Source organism: Martes martes (assembly GCF_963455335.1).
Source record: "Martes martes genome assembly, chromosome: 7".
Taxonomy (NCBI): Eukaryota; Metazoa; Chordata; class Mammalia; order Carnivora; family Mustelidae; genus Martes; species Martes martes.
The window spans coordinates 32,843,096-32,858,936 of NC_137894.1; the positions used below are offsets into that span (position 1 = coordinate 32,843,096).

The 15,841-nt window shown below is 55.8% G+C and overlaps 1 protein-coding gene across 1 annotated transcript in view; it reads left to right on the forward strand.

Annotated features, from left to right (window-relative positions):
* GRAMD2A (GRAM domain containing 2A) overlaps window positions 1-15,841 on the forward strand; it is a gene marked incomplete at both ends in the record, with an annotated part of 30,344 nt that extends 14,503 nt beyond the window's left edge. The window contains 10 exons of the mRNA XM_080808629.1: window positions 9,274-9,366; window positions 10,527-10,584; window positions 10,965-11,040; window positions 11,657-11,760; window positions 12,282-12,380; window positions 12,506-12,577; window positions 13,120-13,182; window positions 14,384-14,525; window positions 14,763-14,862; window positions 15,733-15,841. Coding sequence (XP_080664755.1) covers window positions 9,274-9,366; window positions 10,527-10,584; window positions 10,965-11,040; window positions 11,657-11,760; window positions 12,282-12,380; window positions 12,506-12,577; window positions 13,120-13,182; window positions 14,384-14,525; window positions 14,763-14,862; window positions 15,733-15,841 — 916 coding nt within the window. The remainder of the gene's footprint in view (window positions 1-9,273; window positions 9,367-10,526; window positions 10,585-10,964; window positions 11,041-11,656; window positions 11,761-12,281; window positions 12,381-12,505; window positions 12,578-13,119; window positions 13,183-14,383; window positions 14,526-14,762; window positions 14,863-15,732) is intronic.

The following is a 15,841-nucleotide window of genomic DNA, read 5'->3' on the forward strand; positions in this document are numbered from 1 at the left end:
CTCAGACAGTTGCTGCTACAGCAGGGGGAATGTGGGATGAGGCCGGCGACAGGCAGGTCACTCTCTGCAGGACCAACCGCCTGCTCCTTGGGGTGGCCTGGGCTTCATGAGAAATCCTGAACATGCCTAGCAGCAGTTTCCCTGTTTCGGCTGTTTGTCCCGTCTGTCTCCCTGGTGACTGTTCTCGCTCTGCAGGCCTTTGAGCTCTGGCCAGCAAGGGGGCAGCCCCCGCTGGCCTCAGACCTCTGGTGGAGGGATGCTGTGGGGAAGCTGGGCCTGAGCTGCGGGAGGCAGGCACTGGGTGGGGCCCAGGTGCAGAGAGGGCTCTCCCCGCAGAGGCTCCCTGGCTGCGGTCCGCGGAGAAAGAGTCAGTCACGCAGGACCTGTGTGGAGCTCTGCGGGTGCAGTTTGGGGCCTGGCGGTGCCCCTGTCTCCGCTTCCCATGGGCGGCTGCACTTCTAGGCATCCCTCCAGGGGCATGATGGGATGCGGAGGTCTCAGAGTCACAGGGAGGGGCGGGAGTGGGGGTGAGGCTCAGTGGGCAAGGCTGTGAAAACCAGCCCCCTCCCTGGGGCTAGGCCATGACCTCTCGGACCCCCACAGCAACCCTGAAGTTCTGCAGGTCAGAGAGGGGATTTCCCCCCATTTTACAGGGGAGCAGACCCGGAGGAAGGTGACTGGGGGCCACCCAGGAGGAGATGAGGACAGCCAGAAGCAAACCGGAGTGACTTGCTCTCGCTCCAGGTCTGGTGTTTGTGTCCCGAAGTCCCAGTGCAGCCGGACACACTACACAGAGGAGCTTCTCTGTGGGCAGTGTTTGTTTCTTCGGTACACGGTTATTGAGCACTTACTGGATGCCTGAAGCTGAGTGTGGGGGTCAGGGGTGAGAGATGAATAAGGAATCTGGTCTTAGTAGTGACAGCCACTTACATGAGAGGAACAGCAGTGAAGATATCTGAGCAGACTGTGTGTGGAGGCCAGGTGGGAGGGGTCTGCTCTCCCTGGAGCCTCCGGCTTGCCAGGCTTCGGGGAGCGGAGGTGTTGGGGGATAAGAGCGGAAGGGTCTCCATCATGGGCAGGAGCACAGTAGCTAAGCAGGACCCAGGCAGAGCCGGGAGGGCAGTCCATTAGCAAGCCTCCCAAACACCTGAATGCCTGAGAGGAGTCAGCCTGAGCACGTTGATCCTGAATTCCATCCCTGTGAGGACCTGGGCCTTTCTAGTGTGTCCCGAGAGCCCAGATCTGGATGACAGGGGCAGGATAGGTGGGTCCAAAAGCAGGGAAGAGGGCAACTGGGGTCCTTTAACCAGAGTGGGGCCATTCAACCAAGCTGCTAAGGTCTAGGCTGACCAGTTCTGGGCTCCACAGAGAGACCTGGGCAGTGGGCAGCCTCTTGGCTGCCAAGAGTGGGAGATGGGGCCAGCCTTGCCCTGGGCCCGCCCACCTCCCACTGGGTGGAAGGCCCTGGAGTCTCTGACATCCCTGTAGGTAGGAGTTCTTGTTGGCAGCAGAGCTCAAAGGGGTCCTTGTTCAGGCTGGATGCAGCCACCCCCAGAGGGCTAAGCCGGCTCACATCTCCTCCTGAACAACTAGCTCTCCCAGTTTGTTTGCTTCTTTGAGCAAAGAAGATAAAGTCTTGCTGAGGGACGAGGGGGTGGGAAGGGGTCTGATCTAGGGAACCCCACATCCTAGACAGGCCCCTGCATAGCCGTCTCAGCCCAAGAGACCTCCTTTGGTGTCCCCTAATCCCTGTCTACTGGGAGCGCTACAGGAAAGGGCAGAACACCGGGCCCCAGCCCTCTGGGCAGCATGCTGGAGGAGACAGAGTGCAGGATTTCGGCCCGACTGGAGTTTGAATTCAGCTCCACTCCTCCCCAGTTGAGTAGTCAGGAGCTCATGCCTTACCTGTCTGGGCTGCCTCCTCATCGGTATAACCGGACAGACAAATGGACGCCGGAGCTGGCCTCCGGGCTGGAGGTCGTGAGCCACACCTGTTCCCCACCCTTCTCCCCAGGGGCTCCCTCCACTCGCAGGGCTTGACCTGGTTTGAAGCTTCTGAGTCCTTCCCCCTCCTGACCCTGAAGGCTCGCTGGGGGTGTGGTAGAACCCAGGCCTGGGTGTCAGGCCTCTGCGGGTTCCGGCCCTGCCAACAACTGTGCGTGGGGACTTCACTGGAGCACACTGAGCCTCTGTTCCCCACCTGTGACATGTCTGCAGAAGCACCTGCCCCACGTGAGTGGCCGCAATGACATCACAGGTGTTCCCTGCTTTGTGGGCTTTGGCCAAAGCTGGTGGGGGATTCCGGTCTGGCTGTGAGTGCTGCGGCTGTGCACCGCCCATCTCGTAGGCCCCGGTGAGGATTCATTAGAAATGGAGTCGGTTGGGCCAAGGTCATCTCTTCCTCCAAAGAGGCTGCTGGTCAGCTTGCAGATGGCTTTGTGTGGGTCTGGAACACCTGTGCTTCTGCCGGTGGCAGCCACGGTCATTTGGTCCAGACTGTGAAGCTTTGGGAAGTAGGGCACATGGCCTTCCACCTTCCCATTCATCTCAAAGCCGCCCCAGGTCGTCAGAGGGAACTAAGTACATCCCTGGCCGAGGCGTTCTCAGACCTGCTCCTGGGAAGTAGGGTTCATACCTGTGCCGAACACCTGCCCCTCCTGAATCCTTTGCCAGGGCTGCCGAGCTGGACAGCTGGATGGGGACCCAGCGTGTGGCACCCCCCCCAGTGCCCCGAGCCCCACCCCTTCACACTCAGGATGGGGTTCAGCCGTGGTCTTCTCTCCCCTTTTCTGGTCAGCAGAAACAGCAAAGCAGCTGTCCTAGATAAGGAATATCAGCTTAGAAAATAAAATGAGGTGCAGCTTCTGTGTAGGAAATATTAGGATTGTTTTTGCATAAGAAGATCACCTTTTCTCTCCAGGTTTTAGAGTACTGATGATAAGCCTGACTCTATCCACCTTATTCCAATTTCCCTTTGGCAGAGGTCTTGTCAACCAGTGTCTGGGCTGTGTGTCAGGCCTGTGACCCTGGAAAGACGTAGGCAGGCTCTCGGGAAGGACCCAGAGCCAGGCTGTGCCGCACAGAAAGGTGCTCCTGCTTCTTTGGCTTGACCTGGTAAATGTGTTGTGTGACCTTAACGGAGGAAGGAAATCTCTGTGGACATGTGATTCCTGTCTTGCTGAGGGCGTTCCTGGAAGTCCAGAGGGGCAGGGCCCCAGATCCAGAGCCCAGGCAGGGGGACTCACCCTGGATTCCAGGACGCATCCTTCTCCTTCTGAGCTGCAAAGAAAGGAGAGACCTGGGGGGCAAGATTCATCCAGTGGTTTCTATACACTGGTTGCATGTTTCAGATCACCTGAGAGCCTTGAAAAGCCTGGAACTGAACATGGGCCTATCTTATGACCCACCAACTCCAATCCTAAGTGTTTACCCACAGGAAGGAATACTTGTGTCCACACGACAGGTACTGGAATGTTCTCAGCCACACTTTCGCAACAGGCAAAAACTGGAAAACTGCCCAGATGCCCATCTAGAGTCAAATGAATAAATCAGTTGCAGTAAGTCCATGTAATGTGATACAAAACACTAGTGAAAAGGCGTAGTTTACAGCTACACAGCCACAGAGAAGAGTACGTGTGCGACGATTCCATTCATAGGAAGCCTGCGGAAGCCCGGATGACGGTCATCCTTGTGGGGTCTGGGGGGAGGCCTTGAGACTGGAAGGGGCAGGGGGGCTCCTGGGGGTGGTTTCCAAAGTGTGTTCTATTTGTGAGATGTACCGGATTGTGTACTTATTTTATGTGTACTCTTCTGTGTGCAAATTACTCTTTACTAAGAAGTTGAAAATATATCGTTACCTAGCTGAAGGGGAGAAACTGTCACTGGGCCCGGCCTTGACTCTAGTATCTCGAATGTCCAGGAGAAGTGAACTTGGGACATGCGTCCAAGTTGCCCCAGGGGGCCCTGAAGGCATGGCTGGTTCAGGCTGCTGCTAGGCCTGGCTTTCTGCTTCAGTGTGGCCAGGGTACAGCTCCCGCTAGAGGCTTATGGGAGCCTGGGGTTGGGTGGGGGGGAGGTTTGCCCCAGGGCTACAGAGGTTTGAGTATGGGCAAGCGGGGTGTGTAAGCTGGACTGTGCCCGGGCACAGGATGGCCCAGGGGCATGCCATTGAGTGGACAGTGCAGTGGAGGCGGGAGGGTCTGGCCTGTGTTTTCCCCAAATACTGCATCCCATCCTGTCTGAGCCACTTTCTCCTTTCTCTTATGTCTTCTGCCTCCCCCCGAGCTCCCCTTCTGATCGGTCAGCGAGCATGGACTGGGTGCCTGGTGGTGCTGGGCCCGTCCTGATGCCTGCTCCATGGCGAGGTTCCATCCGTCTGCAGAGGACCCCCGTGGGCTCTATCTCTGTGTTTTCCCTCCCCTCCTTCCTCTGGGAGTGTCACCATCTCTCTTTCTCTGTCTCCTTCCTCATAGTAGCAAACACTGAGTGCCCACTGTGTACTGGGGATACAAGAATGTATGAAACACACCCCTGGGGGAGCTCAGAGTGGACCGGGGGCAGACAGATGTGTAAAGAGAGTGTGCTTACAGTCTGGTGTGGTGGGTACTGGAACAACAGCATGATGAAGGTCACAAGGGACCACAGAGGAGGGACTGACCAGCTCTACCCTGGGGGAAACCAGGGAAGGCTTCACAGAAGAGGTGCCATTTGAACTGGGGCTTGAAAGATGAGCAGAATTCCCCAGGCAGATGAGCGTGGAGAGGAATTCTGGGTTTGGGGTATGCACTGCTGGGGAGGGCGACTGCAGCAAAGAAGCTGGGGCACAGGGAAGCCTTGTGGGGGAGCCTGGGAAGGGAAGCAGGAAGCTCAGGAAGGCCTGCCGAGGAGGAGGCGAGGAGGCGAGGAGGAGGCGAGGAGGCGAGGGGGAACTCAATAAGGAATGTCAGCAGCAGGGCGCGGGGTCAGATCTGGGCCCCAGGTGGCTCTGCTGGCTGGCAGATGCGGGACAGGGCCAGGCAGGAGAGCAAATTTGTCACCAGCGTTGGGGGAAGGGATGGTGGTGATGCGGCTGGCCCACGCAGTTGGAGTGGAGAAAGTGGATGGTGTCTTGGGGACTTGGGGATCGATTGGTGGTGGGGGTGGGGGTGGGGAGAAGACAGCTTCCGATTCTGGCTTGGGCCGCTGTGGCAGGAGGAGCCTCTCAGGGATGTCAGGTGCTCAGAAAGAAGCAGATCTGGGGCGATGACAGCAAGCGCGTCTTGGTGGCTGCATCCCGATGGCAGGCTGAAGGTCAGGAGGAGAGAGGGCGTCGAGGTTAGATTTCGGTTTGGGAGTACCCAAGTGGTGGGAGTAGCTTGAGCCTGGGGAAGCTTCGAGACCAGAGTGCTCGTGGCAGGTGTCCCGTGAAGCCTGGTCCACAAGTTCTGCAGGACGCAGCTGGATTCTGGCTCCTCTGGAGTCCCTCCTCATTGTCTCTCCCTCTCCTGCTCTCTCTGTGGCCCCCCTTTCTTGACTGGCCTGGCTCCTTTTCTGACGTCTCCCCGAATCTGCTAGCTGCCCATCCCTGCCCTTTCAGCAGCCCTGAGGCAGGCTCCACGCTGGGCTCCTGGTGGGATAAGCTCAGTGAATATTTGTGGAGGGAACGAAGGAAGGCTTGCAGGGTGGGCCGAGTACCTCTTCCGTCCTCTGGAGAGGCACCCTGCCCTGGGACCCAGCTCAGCAGGGTGGAAGGGCCCCATCGGGGCCTCCCCCATCTTTTTCTACCCCCTCTAATGTCCAAAGTATTGGACATTATTTAATTACTTAATGTACATAATGATATTGGGGGGTGGCTTTGATTAAAAAAATAGACATGGATTTGAGGAATTCTGATCTTACCCCACAGAGCACGTGTGGAGGTGGGGTGGGACTGGATGGTCCGAGGGTGTCATTCACAACACACAGAGTAACTGGCTTGACAAGGCCAGCGTGGGAACGTCAAGGAGGCTGCCAGCATGGTGGGGGAACCCAGGCTGGTTCCCTCATTCTCCAACTTCCTGCTCTTGAAGTCTCTTCGGCAGCAGGGCCCAGTGGATCCTTGGGGGCTCCTCACCTGGAGGTCTGTGGTGACCCCTCTCGCCCAGACCTACCTGAGCATCTGACTTCGCTCTCATGTCTTTATTTTTTACTCATCTAAACACTGTAGGGGAGAAGACTAATTGGTAGAAAGTCTGACTCGATCATTTTGAAAGTGGTACATTTGGGCCCCAGGCGGGGTCTCTGTGTCAGGAGCATTATGAGGCCGGCCAGGAGGGACCGGCCTTCACAGATGCGCAGGTCGGAATGGCTCGTAACCATCCTGTTCGTCATGCGTAAAGGAGTTGCTTCTAAGTTTAAAGATGCTTGAAAGTCATTTGCTCCCAGTGACTGCACCTCACCCCGTTCTTCTCTTCCTGGAGATGCTGTGGGGAATGTACCAGCCTTCTTTTGTTTTCCTCATGGTCTGTCCCTCCTCCAGCCTTGCTTCCTGTCCCCACACAGTCATTCCTCAAATGTGTCATGTGTGCCTGTCACACGCTGTCATTGTCCCCAGCTCAGGGCCTTCAGTGGGGGAGACAGGAGGGTCCCCACCAGGCCAAAGCCCCAGGGGATGAGCAGTTCCGATGCTGACCCGGTGTGACAAGTGCCAAGAGGGAGGCCCGGATAGGGGTGCCTGCCGCAGGCAGCTTCTCTCTAGGCTGGGGGAGGGCGGAGGGCCAGCTTCCCTCCCTGAGAAAGTCACACCGGACCTACAGATGAGTTCAGTTTAGAATCCCTGTACAGGCATTAATTATGAACGCCAAGTTAGATTATGGGAACTTATGCAGCGATGGTCCCATCCAGACAGTAAGGTTCGGCTTCCTTTTCTCTGGGAGCCCCTCTTTGACTCTCTCTCGGTCTGCTCTCCGAGCTCCTGCAGCCCTGACACCTCCAGTCACCCTTTCCAGTGCCTGAGTGGTAGGCTCCCTGCCTCTGAGACCATGGCCAAGGTCCTGCTTGGGGTCTCGCTCTATCCCTGGTCCTCCAGGTCAGGGCATGTTCCTTCGAGCGGGCCCCACCTCCTTCCCCTTCCTGGTGGCCCAGGAAAGCTCACGGGCTGCAGAGTCCGAGCTCTCCAAGGGCTCAGTGGTTTGACTTGTACACGCTCTGACTTGGGGCACCCCGAGGTGCTTCTCCCACCAAAGCACGGGAGCCAAGTGAGGAACTGAGAGATGGAAGACATGGAGGGAATCTACCACACAAAAAAGGAACAAAACCTCAGACAAAACTTAAAAGGCAAATGACACACTGGGGGGATGTTTGCAAACATGATCAACTAAGGACTAATGTTCTCGAAAAAGCATTAATACAAATCAGTAAGACAAATGTGGAGATGCTCATAGACAGTTCACAGGTGGGGTTCCAGGAGTTCATATGTCTATGTGGGAAACTCATTCAGCCCCTCCGTAAGCAGAAATAGAAATGAAAATAGCATGTTTCCCCATACCAAATTTGCAAAAGTGAGAAAAACAGAATAGGGAGGATAGGGCCTGGGTGTGTTGGGAACCAGCCCTCACGTAGTGCTGATGGCCGTGATCAGCCCTCACGTAGTGCTGATGGCCGTGGTCGCAAGTAGAGCATCTAGAAGCACTTTGGGCAAGGGTCTAAAGGGCCTGAGAAGTATGCGTTCTCCACCCACGAATCACACTTCTGAGAATCTGTCTCAGCTACGGACAGGGACACAGGAATTCCTCATGAGATCATGTTAAGCAACCAAAGTAAGACCTATGAATTATAATCCATGATTCCATTCATATAAATTCTATATTTATGCCTAAACCTTTTCTTTGGATGAGTTTTGAAGAATTTTCTTTTCCTTCTGGGGGATTTTGATCATCATATTTATAGGTTTTATCTTTTTCATATTTTCTATTATGAGCATAATAAAAATCAAGAGGAGAAGGGGAAATCTGCTTGAAATGCGAATGATGGAACTAAACAAGTCTAGAAATTACCTTTGGGGGTCAAAAGGGTCAAAATCACTAGCAAAACTTGTCACTTTGCAAGATTCAGGAAAACTATGTTGATGGCTGCACCGAAATTCTCCATAACGGCAAGGGCAGAGGTCACCGGGCCACACGGCTGTGGATGGGCTGATTTTGTGGCATGAAGTCACCTGGCTCTTCACTGTGTGATACTGGGTCCAGCCGCTCCCTCGGTGGGACTCAGTTTCCTACTGCATAGCAGTGTGGTAGGGGTCCGACTAAATCATCTCTGAGGATCTTGGCAGATCTCGGCTGAGCGGGCCACTCTGTTCTTAAAGAAGACAACTTTGACTTGCCCCGGTGACAGAGCTGAGAGGGACTGCGGGCAGGTGTTTGCAGGCCTCAGTTTCCAGCTCCTTATCGGCCCAGGACCTTGTAGACTGTTTGTGACCCCCGTGGTGTCCTGCCCTGGCCCTGCTTCTTGGCCAGCCTCTCTTCCTGTCAGCTTCTGGGCCCACACTTTTGGGGGCTGGTTGGACTCCTCAGGCTTTATCGATTCTGAGCCTATATCTACCCTGACAGGGGCAGGAAGGGGGTTCCCTATGCTTTGGAGCTGTTTAGGGGAGGCATGAACTCAAACGCCCCTGGGGAGCCCCACCTGCCCAGGGAGATGGTGTCTACTCCCTCCAGGGCCCTCTCCCTGGGACATTTTTGAGATGGTTTGGCTGTGAGGCCAAGGTACCCTGACCGTCCAGAGGCCACCAGGCCACCTCCTGGTGCAGCGCCGCCCCTCCCCTCCGAGCCCGTAGTTATCTATGGGTTGACTAGAGCCCAGCCATGCCCCAGCTCCTCGGCTCTGCTTCGGCCTCCTGTGCTCCGCGTCCTTTCCCAGATCCCGACGGCTTATGGGAATGCTGCCCAGGCACCTCAGAATCTTACACTGTCAGTCGTGAGCAAGTCTTCGAGTCCTCCTTCCCACTGTGCTTTCTCAAGTGTGGGGCGGGCCTACCTGCTTGGTGCCCCACTAAGGTAGGCTGATTTCCCTTCCGGGCTGGGCATAGACTGACCTGCAGGCTTCCAGAAAAGACGGCATGAGATTGCCCCCTCTGTCCGGAACCAGAGAACTCTTGCCTGACTTGCAGCCTGTGGGTGGTGACGTCTTCAGCCTCAGCCTGAATAGCAGAGCTGGTCTGGGGTTCGGGGAGAGGAGCTGGCCTGGGCCTGGGGAAGCTGGTAGGGAAAGGTGTTCCCCCAGAGCCGCTTTTCCTGATGTGGGCCTGTTTCTGCTCAGCAACCAACAGATGCGGGGAAAGACGGCTTCTCTGAAGAACCCTGTGTCCTGCTCAGAGAAACTAGCCAGGGTTCAGACACCCTTGGACTCCAGGTGAGGCCCCTCCCAGTCAGATATGCCTATGGATTGGGGGTGGGAAGCCCTCAGGAGGACCTTAAAGAAAGGGGCAAATAAAAAAGAGCGACATCTTGCCATTTGCAATGACCTGGTTGGAGCTAGTGAGTATTAAGCTAAGTGAAATTAAGTCGGAGAAAGACAGATACCGTATGACTTCACTCATGGGTGAAATTTAAGAAACAAGTCAAACGAGCAAACGGGAGAAAAGGAGAGAGGGATGAACCAAGAAACAGACTCTGAACTCTAGAGAACACGAGGATGGTCACCAGCGGGGAGGTGGGGAGGGGGTGGGTGACACAGGTGATGGGGATGAAGGAGGGCAGATGGGGATGAAGGAGGGCACTGGTGATGAGGGTGACATATGGAAGTGTTGAATCACTATATTGTACGCCTGAAACGATATTGCACTGAATGTTAACTAGCTGGCATTTACATAACAACTTAAATAAAAGAAGGGGGCAAAGGGGTTAAAGACGGGGCAGAAAGGGGACCTTGCATCAGGTGTAAGGCTGGGCATAGTCTGCCCCTTGCCTCTTCCTCCCGGCCCGGGCCTGTCCCAGCACTCGGGGACCCAGCAGAGTCTAGGCTTCTCAGGTTACCAGCCTCCTCCCTGCCCACCTGTCCTCAGGCCAACCTGGCCGTTCCAGCACCACCCCCTCTCCCTCAGCCTCGGTAGGGTCAGGTGAGTCTGCTGAGCTCCAGGCTGCCGGGAGGAGGCTGCAAGGAGGGCAGTCCTGCCGGGATCATGGCCCACGGCCAGGCCCCGGAGCCGTGAGTCTGACGTCTCCACCTCACCCGCTCCCCAAACTGGTCCCCATCCCTGGTCTCCCGCTCACCTAGCCTCGGGTCTGCTCCTCTGCTTATCCTTTGGCCAGAGAAGAGGGAGAGGGTTTTTGATACCCAGGGGTGGGCAGCTGCTAAGCATCTCTGGGAGCTGGAGGCAGGAGGGCCCTTCCCCAGGGCTGAGCTCCGCACTCCCTGTCGCTTATCACCTTGCTGTGGCTCCCAGAGAAGGGCCTCAGTCTTCAGCCTCTCGCCCAAGCTTCTGGCCTGAAGCCAGGGCAGACCTGGCACCGTGGATGTATGGGCAGGACTCGAGGGTTCCCTGTCCCTGGAATGGAATGTCTCCTTTGCAGTCTGCACTGGCCAGAGGGCTTGAAGGGTGAAGAGATAAAGAAGTGTGGCCGAGAAGGGGTAAGTGTGTGGAGGCTGCCTCTTCACTGCCCACCAAGGGAGGGGTTCTGGGCTGCTGGAATCGGGGCTTTTGGCTCCTTGGCCGCCACGGCCTGTCACCAAGGGAAACCTGAGTGAGTGTCCCCTCCCAGGTGGGGGTGGTACGTCACCCTCCGGTCATAGGCTGCCCATCAGGACCTTCTGTTGCCATGTCACTGAGAGACAAGCTGTGCTTGGAACTCAGCCTTTCAGCCCTGCTGGCTCTTTACCGACTGCTTTGTGCTAACTCCCCGGGGCCCCTGCCCCCCACCCCCATGGCATTATTTCCTGGTAGCTGGTGCAGGGCCCCCTTGGTGGCTGATCTCCCCAGGACTTCTCAGCCCCAGCTTGTATGTTTGCAGACACTACTGAGTAAATACAACCAACAATACCACAAGCTGTTTAAGGACATCCCCTTGGAGGAGGTGGTTCTCAAAGGTGAGCTATCTCTAGGTGTGGCTGGACAGGTGCCTAGAGGGCCTGAGGCCCAGGTCCTCTCCTCCAGAGCCTCCAAGGCACACTTTTGATATGGGAACTGGCTGCCCTTTGGATGTGGTTGGGCCCGCTTTCTTCAAAAGTCTGAGAAGACTGGGCAGATCGGGGATATGAAATGGAATTTATGAAAGTTTTCTTGAGGCCATGTCAGGGCTTCCAAATTTTATTTCTGTTCTGGTCTTAGCAATGACTGTTCTTTCCTACTCAGGCCTCTCAGTGAGCATGGGGGAGCATTTGCACAACAAGGCCCTCTCTCCAGAGCAGGGCAAGGAGTTCTGCCTGAGGGAGCGAGAATCCAGGCTTAGGGAATCCTTTGAAGCATGAGTGGAGGAGGAGGAAAGCTCTAGTAGTTTGATGGGCTTGGGTGGGGCAGTCAGGACTCTGGAGAAGGACTCGGGGTGCTGATGGAATGGGTGGTTTGGGGCCTGGGGTCGGGAAGGGGGATTCTGAGGCAGGCAGTCCCTGGCACTGGGCTCTGGACTCCCGAGTGTGAGGACGCAGGCCCTGGGGCTTCGGGGTTGGTTTGCTCATGGCAATCTTCTTTCCTGTGACTTTCCAGTGTGTTCCTGCGCCCTCCAGAGAGACCTCCTTCTCCAGGGCCGGCTCTACATCTCCCCCAACTGGCTCTGCTTCCATGCCAGCCTCTTTGGCAAGGATATAAAGGTAGTACGTGACAGGGCCCCTACCCTGTGGGGACCTGCTGAAGCCCCTCACTGGGAGGCCCCTCACTGGGAGGCCCCCCACCTGGTCTCCTTCCAATGCAGGGCCCCTGTCTAGACTCCACAGAGCCTAGAACAGTTCACGGCCAATTCATTCGGTCTATGGGTGCCCCTGCAATGCCTTCAGGATCAGAGCAGGATGTCACACTTTGGGGAGCCATAATTGTGGCCAGGTGGTAGGTCAGGGAACTCCATTACGGAGTATGTTGTTCACCAGCGCCACCATCCTTGGCCTCCTGGATAATAGGGTGAGAGCCCCGAGCAGTGTGTGCTGCCAAGGCTGGCACAGGGTGGCAGGACCACTGGAAGGGGAGCCTGCTTCAGAGAGTGGAAGGCTCACATATTCTCCCACATAAGGCAAGGCTTCTCCATGGTGTCCATGCTTGGCCGGGGCTCTATGCAGGAAGCAAAGGGACCGTGTCCTTGGGGGTGAGTCCTGAGAGAAGCATGCCTCTCCTCGCCCAGGTGGTCATTCCCGTGGTGTCTGTCCAAATGATCAAAAAACACAAGATGGCGCGGCTTCTTCCCAATGGCCTGGCCATCACCACCAACACCAGCCAGAAGGTCAGTGAGTCCCTGGGCCGGCCGTCCCTGGTTAGTCTCCTGTCCCATCCCCAGAATCCTGACTCTGGCACTTTTCTCCGGTCTGTTCTTACCCCCCGCTTTTCTGTTTTCTTTCTCTGTCCCAGTACATCTTTGTGTCACTGCTTTCCCGGGACAGTGTATATGACATGCTGAGAAGGGTCTGCACACACCTCCAGGTATGGAGTTCTGGGGCAGGAATTGGGCCAGGGAGCCTGCTCAGGCCTAGGCTGAGGTCTTGGGACAAGGCTGTTGGGGGTGGTTGGCCTGTCTCTCCAACACAGGCACCAAGGACAGGGAGAGAGGAGTAACGGGCTCAGGCCTAGTGTATCTGAGCTTGTTGTTGGACTGGGTCTCTATGATTATGAGCATGTCTCTTGGAGGCCAGTGGCCGCTGTGTGTCCCCATGTGGATTCCCTCATTGTGCTCCTTCAGCGTGCAAACAGAAGCACGTGGCTGCTTCCCAGTAGGCCTGCAGCTCTCTTTGGCCTGTGGTGAGGAAGTGGGGAGGGGCAGCAGCATGGAGAAGTATGTTTCCTTGGATTTGCCCTCTGCTCCAGCATTAACTTGGGGACTTCTGCAAACTCTGGGAGCTAGGCTTCATCCAACCCAAGGTGGCTTATTTGGAGTTAAAGCTCTCTTGGAGAGTGCTAACACCTCCTCACTCCTGACCGTGGCTGTTCCTGATGGACAAGTGACCCCAGCTCCCTTTCTTCCTTAGCCTTCCAGCAAGAAGAGCCTGAGTGTAAGAGAATTCCCAGAGGAACCTGAGTGCGAGTCCCTGGTGAGAGCTGAGGTTGGAAGCAAAAGCTGCTGGCGTGAGGGGGTTTATGGCTCTGAGGCTTCAGGGCCTCCTGGGCAGCGGCCCACAATGCAGAACTGGGGCTCCAGGCTCAAGAGCCAGTGGCCATGCTATGCCAGGGGGTCCCCTAGACCTGACACACTCCACGCCATGAGCAGCCACTAGGTCCTGGGCAGATCTGCTGACTTTTTGAGCGGAAGAGATGCCCAGCCCCCAGGACACCGCTCAGGGCGGAGCCCACAGCCGGACAGCGCAGAGCCGGTGACCTATCCTCTTTTGTTTAGCAGGGACAGGAGGGCTTTCCAGGGGATAGAGAGGTCCTCGGGGAAGAACTCCAAAGGCTATCACTGGAGAACTCAGACTCATGTGAGATTTGCTGAGGTCCCAGCAGTCCCAACTGAGGTCCCAGTTCTGGGTAGGCAGAGCTGAGTTTCTACAACAGTGATGGAGATGGAAATGACCCCAGGGTGTTTGAAGTCTTCTTCACTAACCATTAAGCATTTAGCCAAGCATACAGTATGCACAATACTATGCAGGCAATAGAAGGTGCTGTTCCTATTTTTGTTGATGGGGACCCTAGGTACTCCTGCTAAGGTCAGTGATGTACTTAGGGTTTGAGTCCAGATTAGGAGGACTTATCCCATTTAAGAAACATTGTGCCAAGCTTTCTTGGTCTCGGCGGATCTGAGCATGTACCTGGGTTAGCTCACGTCTTAGATCCCGCTGTGGTTCTATACCAGCAGTCTTCAGAGACATTGTTCCCTGGAAGAATGGCTGGTCCCAGCAAGGGACCTGATAAGAGAGACACGTGGTTGCTATGGCAATGGTTTCCCTCCTTCTGGGTACCTGCCTTCACGCTCACTGGGTATCCAAATTGGTAATATCTGAGAAAAAAATTTTTTTTAAGATTTTATTTTCATTTATCTGACAGACAGAGATCACAAGTAGGCAGAGAGGCAGGCAGTGGTGGGGGGAAGCAGGCTCGCTGCTGAGCAGAGAGCCCGATGTGGGGCTCCATCCCAGGACCCTGGGATCATGATCTGAGCCGAAGGCAGAGGCTTCAACCCCACTGAGCCACCCAGGTGTCCCAATATCTGGAAAATTTTTGATAAACCTAGTGTGGGCCCCTTGGGACAAGTGACATGCCAAGGGTCATGGAGAGTTTCATCTGCCTTCTCTGCAGGAAGTCCTCATCCCTGAGATGAAGTGGAGAAAAGTGTGTCCTGCCTCCAGGTCCCTGTCCCTCCCAGACAACATTCCTTGTATCCCTCGGGCATCCATGGACTCCACGGACAGCTTCTTTCCCAGGAAGCCTCCCGGATCTGGTGAGCTCAGAGTACAACTGCTTGCAAAGACCAGGCTTTCCCTGCCCCTACTACTGCAAAGAGGAAAAATCACAGCCAGCAAGGAGAGCTGTTTCTTACTTAATCTAAATCCACAAGGGAGAGCCAAGCCACAAGCCTGAGCAGCTTCAGAGAATAGGGGGAGGTGGGCATGCTCCTTGCTGGGCTGGGCTCCTGCCTCCTGCCCCACCAAGATGCCTAATTGCTCTCCTATCACAGAGAATGACGTCTGTGAGGAGGAGAAGCTAGAGGAGGAGCCCAGGAGCGACGGGAAGCTGAGGCTCTGGGATTACCAGCTCCTCAAGGTCATCTTTGTGCTGTAGGTGACTACACTGGGCGTGGGGGTGGTTAAACTCACCGGGGTGGCTGGCTGTTTGGAGCAGGGGCCTCTGTGTGTGGGGAGGTCACTGTCCAGAGGGAGGGGAAGGTCCTAAGTCAACTGAAAGCTCCTGGGTAGTGTCTGGAGGTTACCCGGCAGGCCCTTCTGCAGCAAGACTAAATGTCTCCCGTCTTTATTCATGCACCCCTGTAATTTAGGGGTAAGGCTGTGCAGTAGGGAGGGGCAGGATAAGAAGCTGTTGAAAAAAGGAAAACGTGCACAGGACTGGGGAGGGGGACAACTAACAAAATTGGAGCGGGCCATCGGATAGACTAGGGGAGAGCCACAGCCTTCCTGCCACCCACCTTTGGAGCAGTTTCTGGAACCCCAGACTTGTCTGTAATTCTGCCTAAGGACCAGCAGAGGGGTGAGCACAGTGGGGCGTTTCGTGAACAGCCAGCCCCTGGTGTCGCCTCATCTTACCTCGTGACCTTCCTCTGCTCCTGCTGGCTGAGTTCCAATGGTCAGCCTCAGCATTTGCTGGGAGAGTGGGCCTACCACCTTAGGGGATAATCTTGGCGGCCTTGAAGAGGAGGCACAGGACCAAGGTGGCTGGTCAGAGGGAAGGTGGGCTCAGTTTAAGGACCCAGAATTCCTGCTGGGCTTTGAGGACACCTCCATGGGGATGAGTCTCAGGACCCCCACATGGCCCCTGGACACAAAGATGTGCAGGCCTGAACGTAGCCGAGAGGCAAAGAGTTCTTTAATTCTTCCAGTTGCAGGAAGTAGCTTTGTTCCTATTCCTATTTTTGGTGAGTCTCTAAAAATGTCTGTTTTCCAGGTAAGATATCCTTATCTCTCTTTCTCCAGGATCTGCTTCTTGGTCATGTCCTCATCCTATCTGGCATTCCGCATCTCCCGGCTGGAACAGCAGTTATGCTCCCTGAATTGGGACGGCCCAGTCCCTGGGCACAGGTGA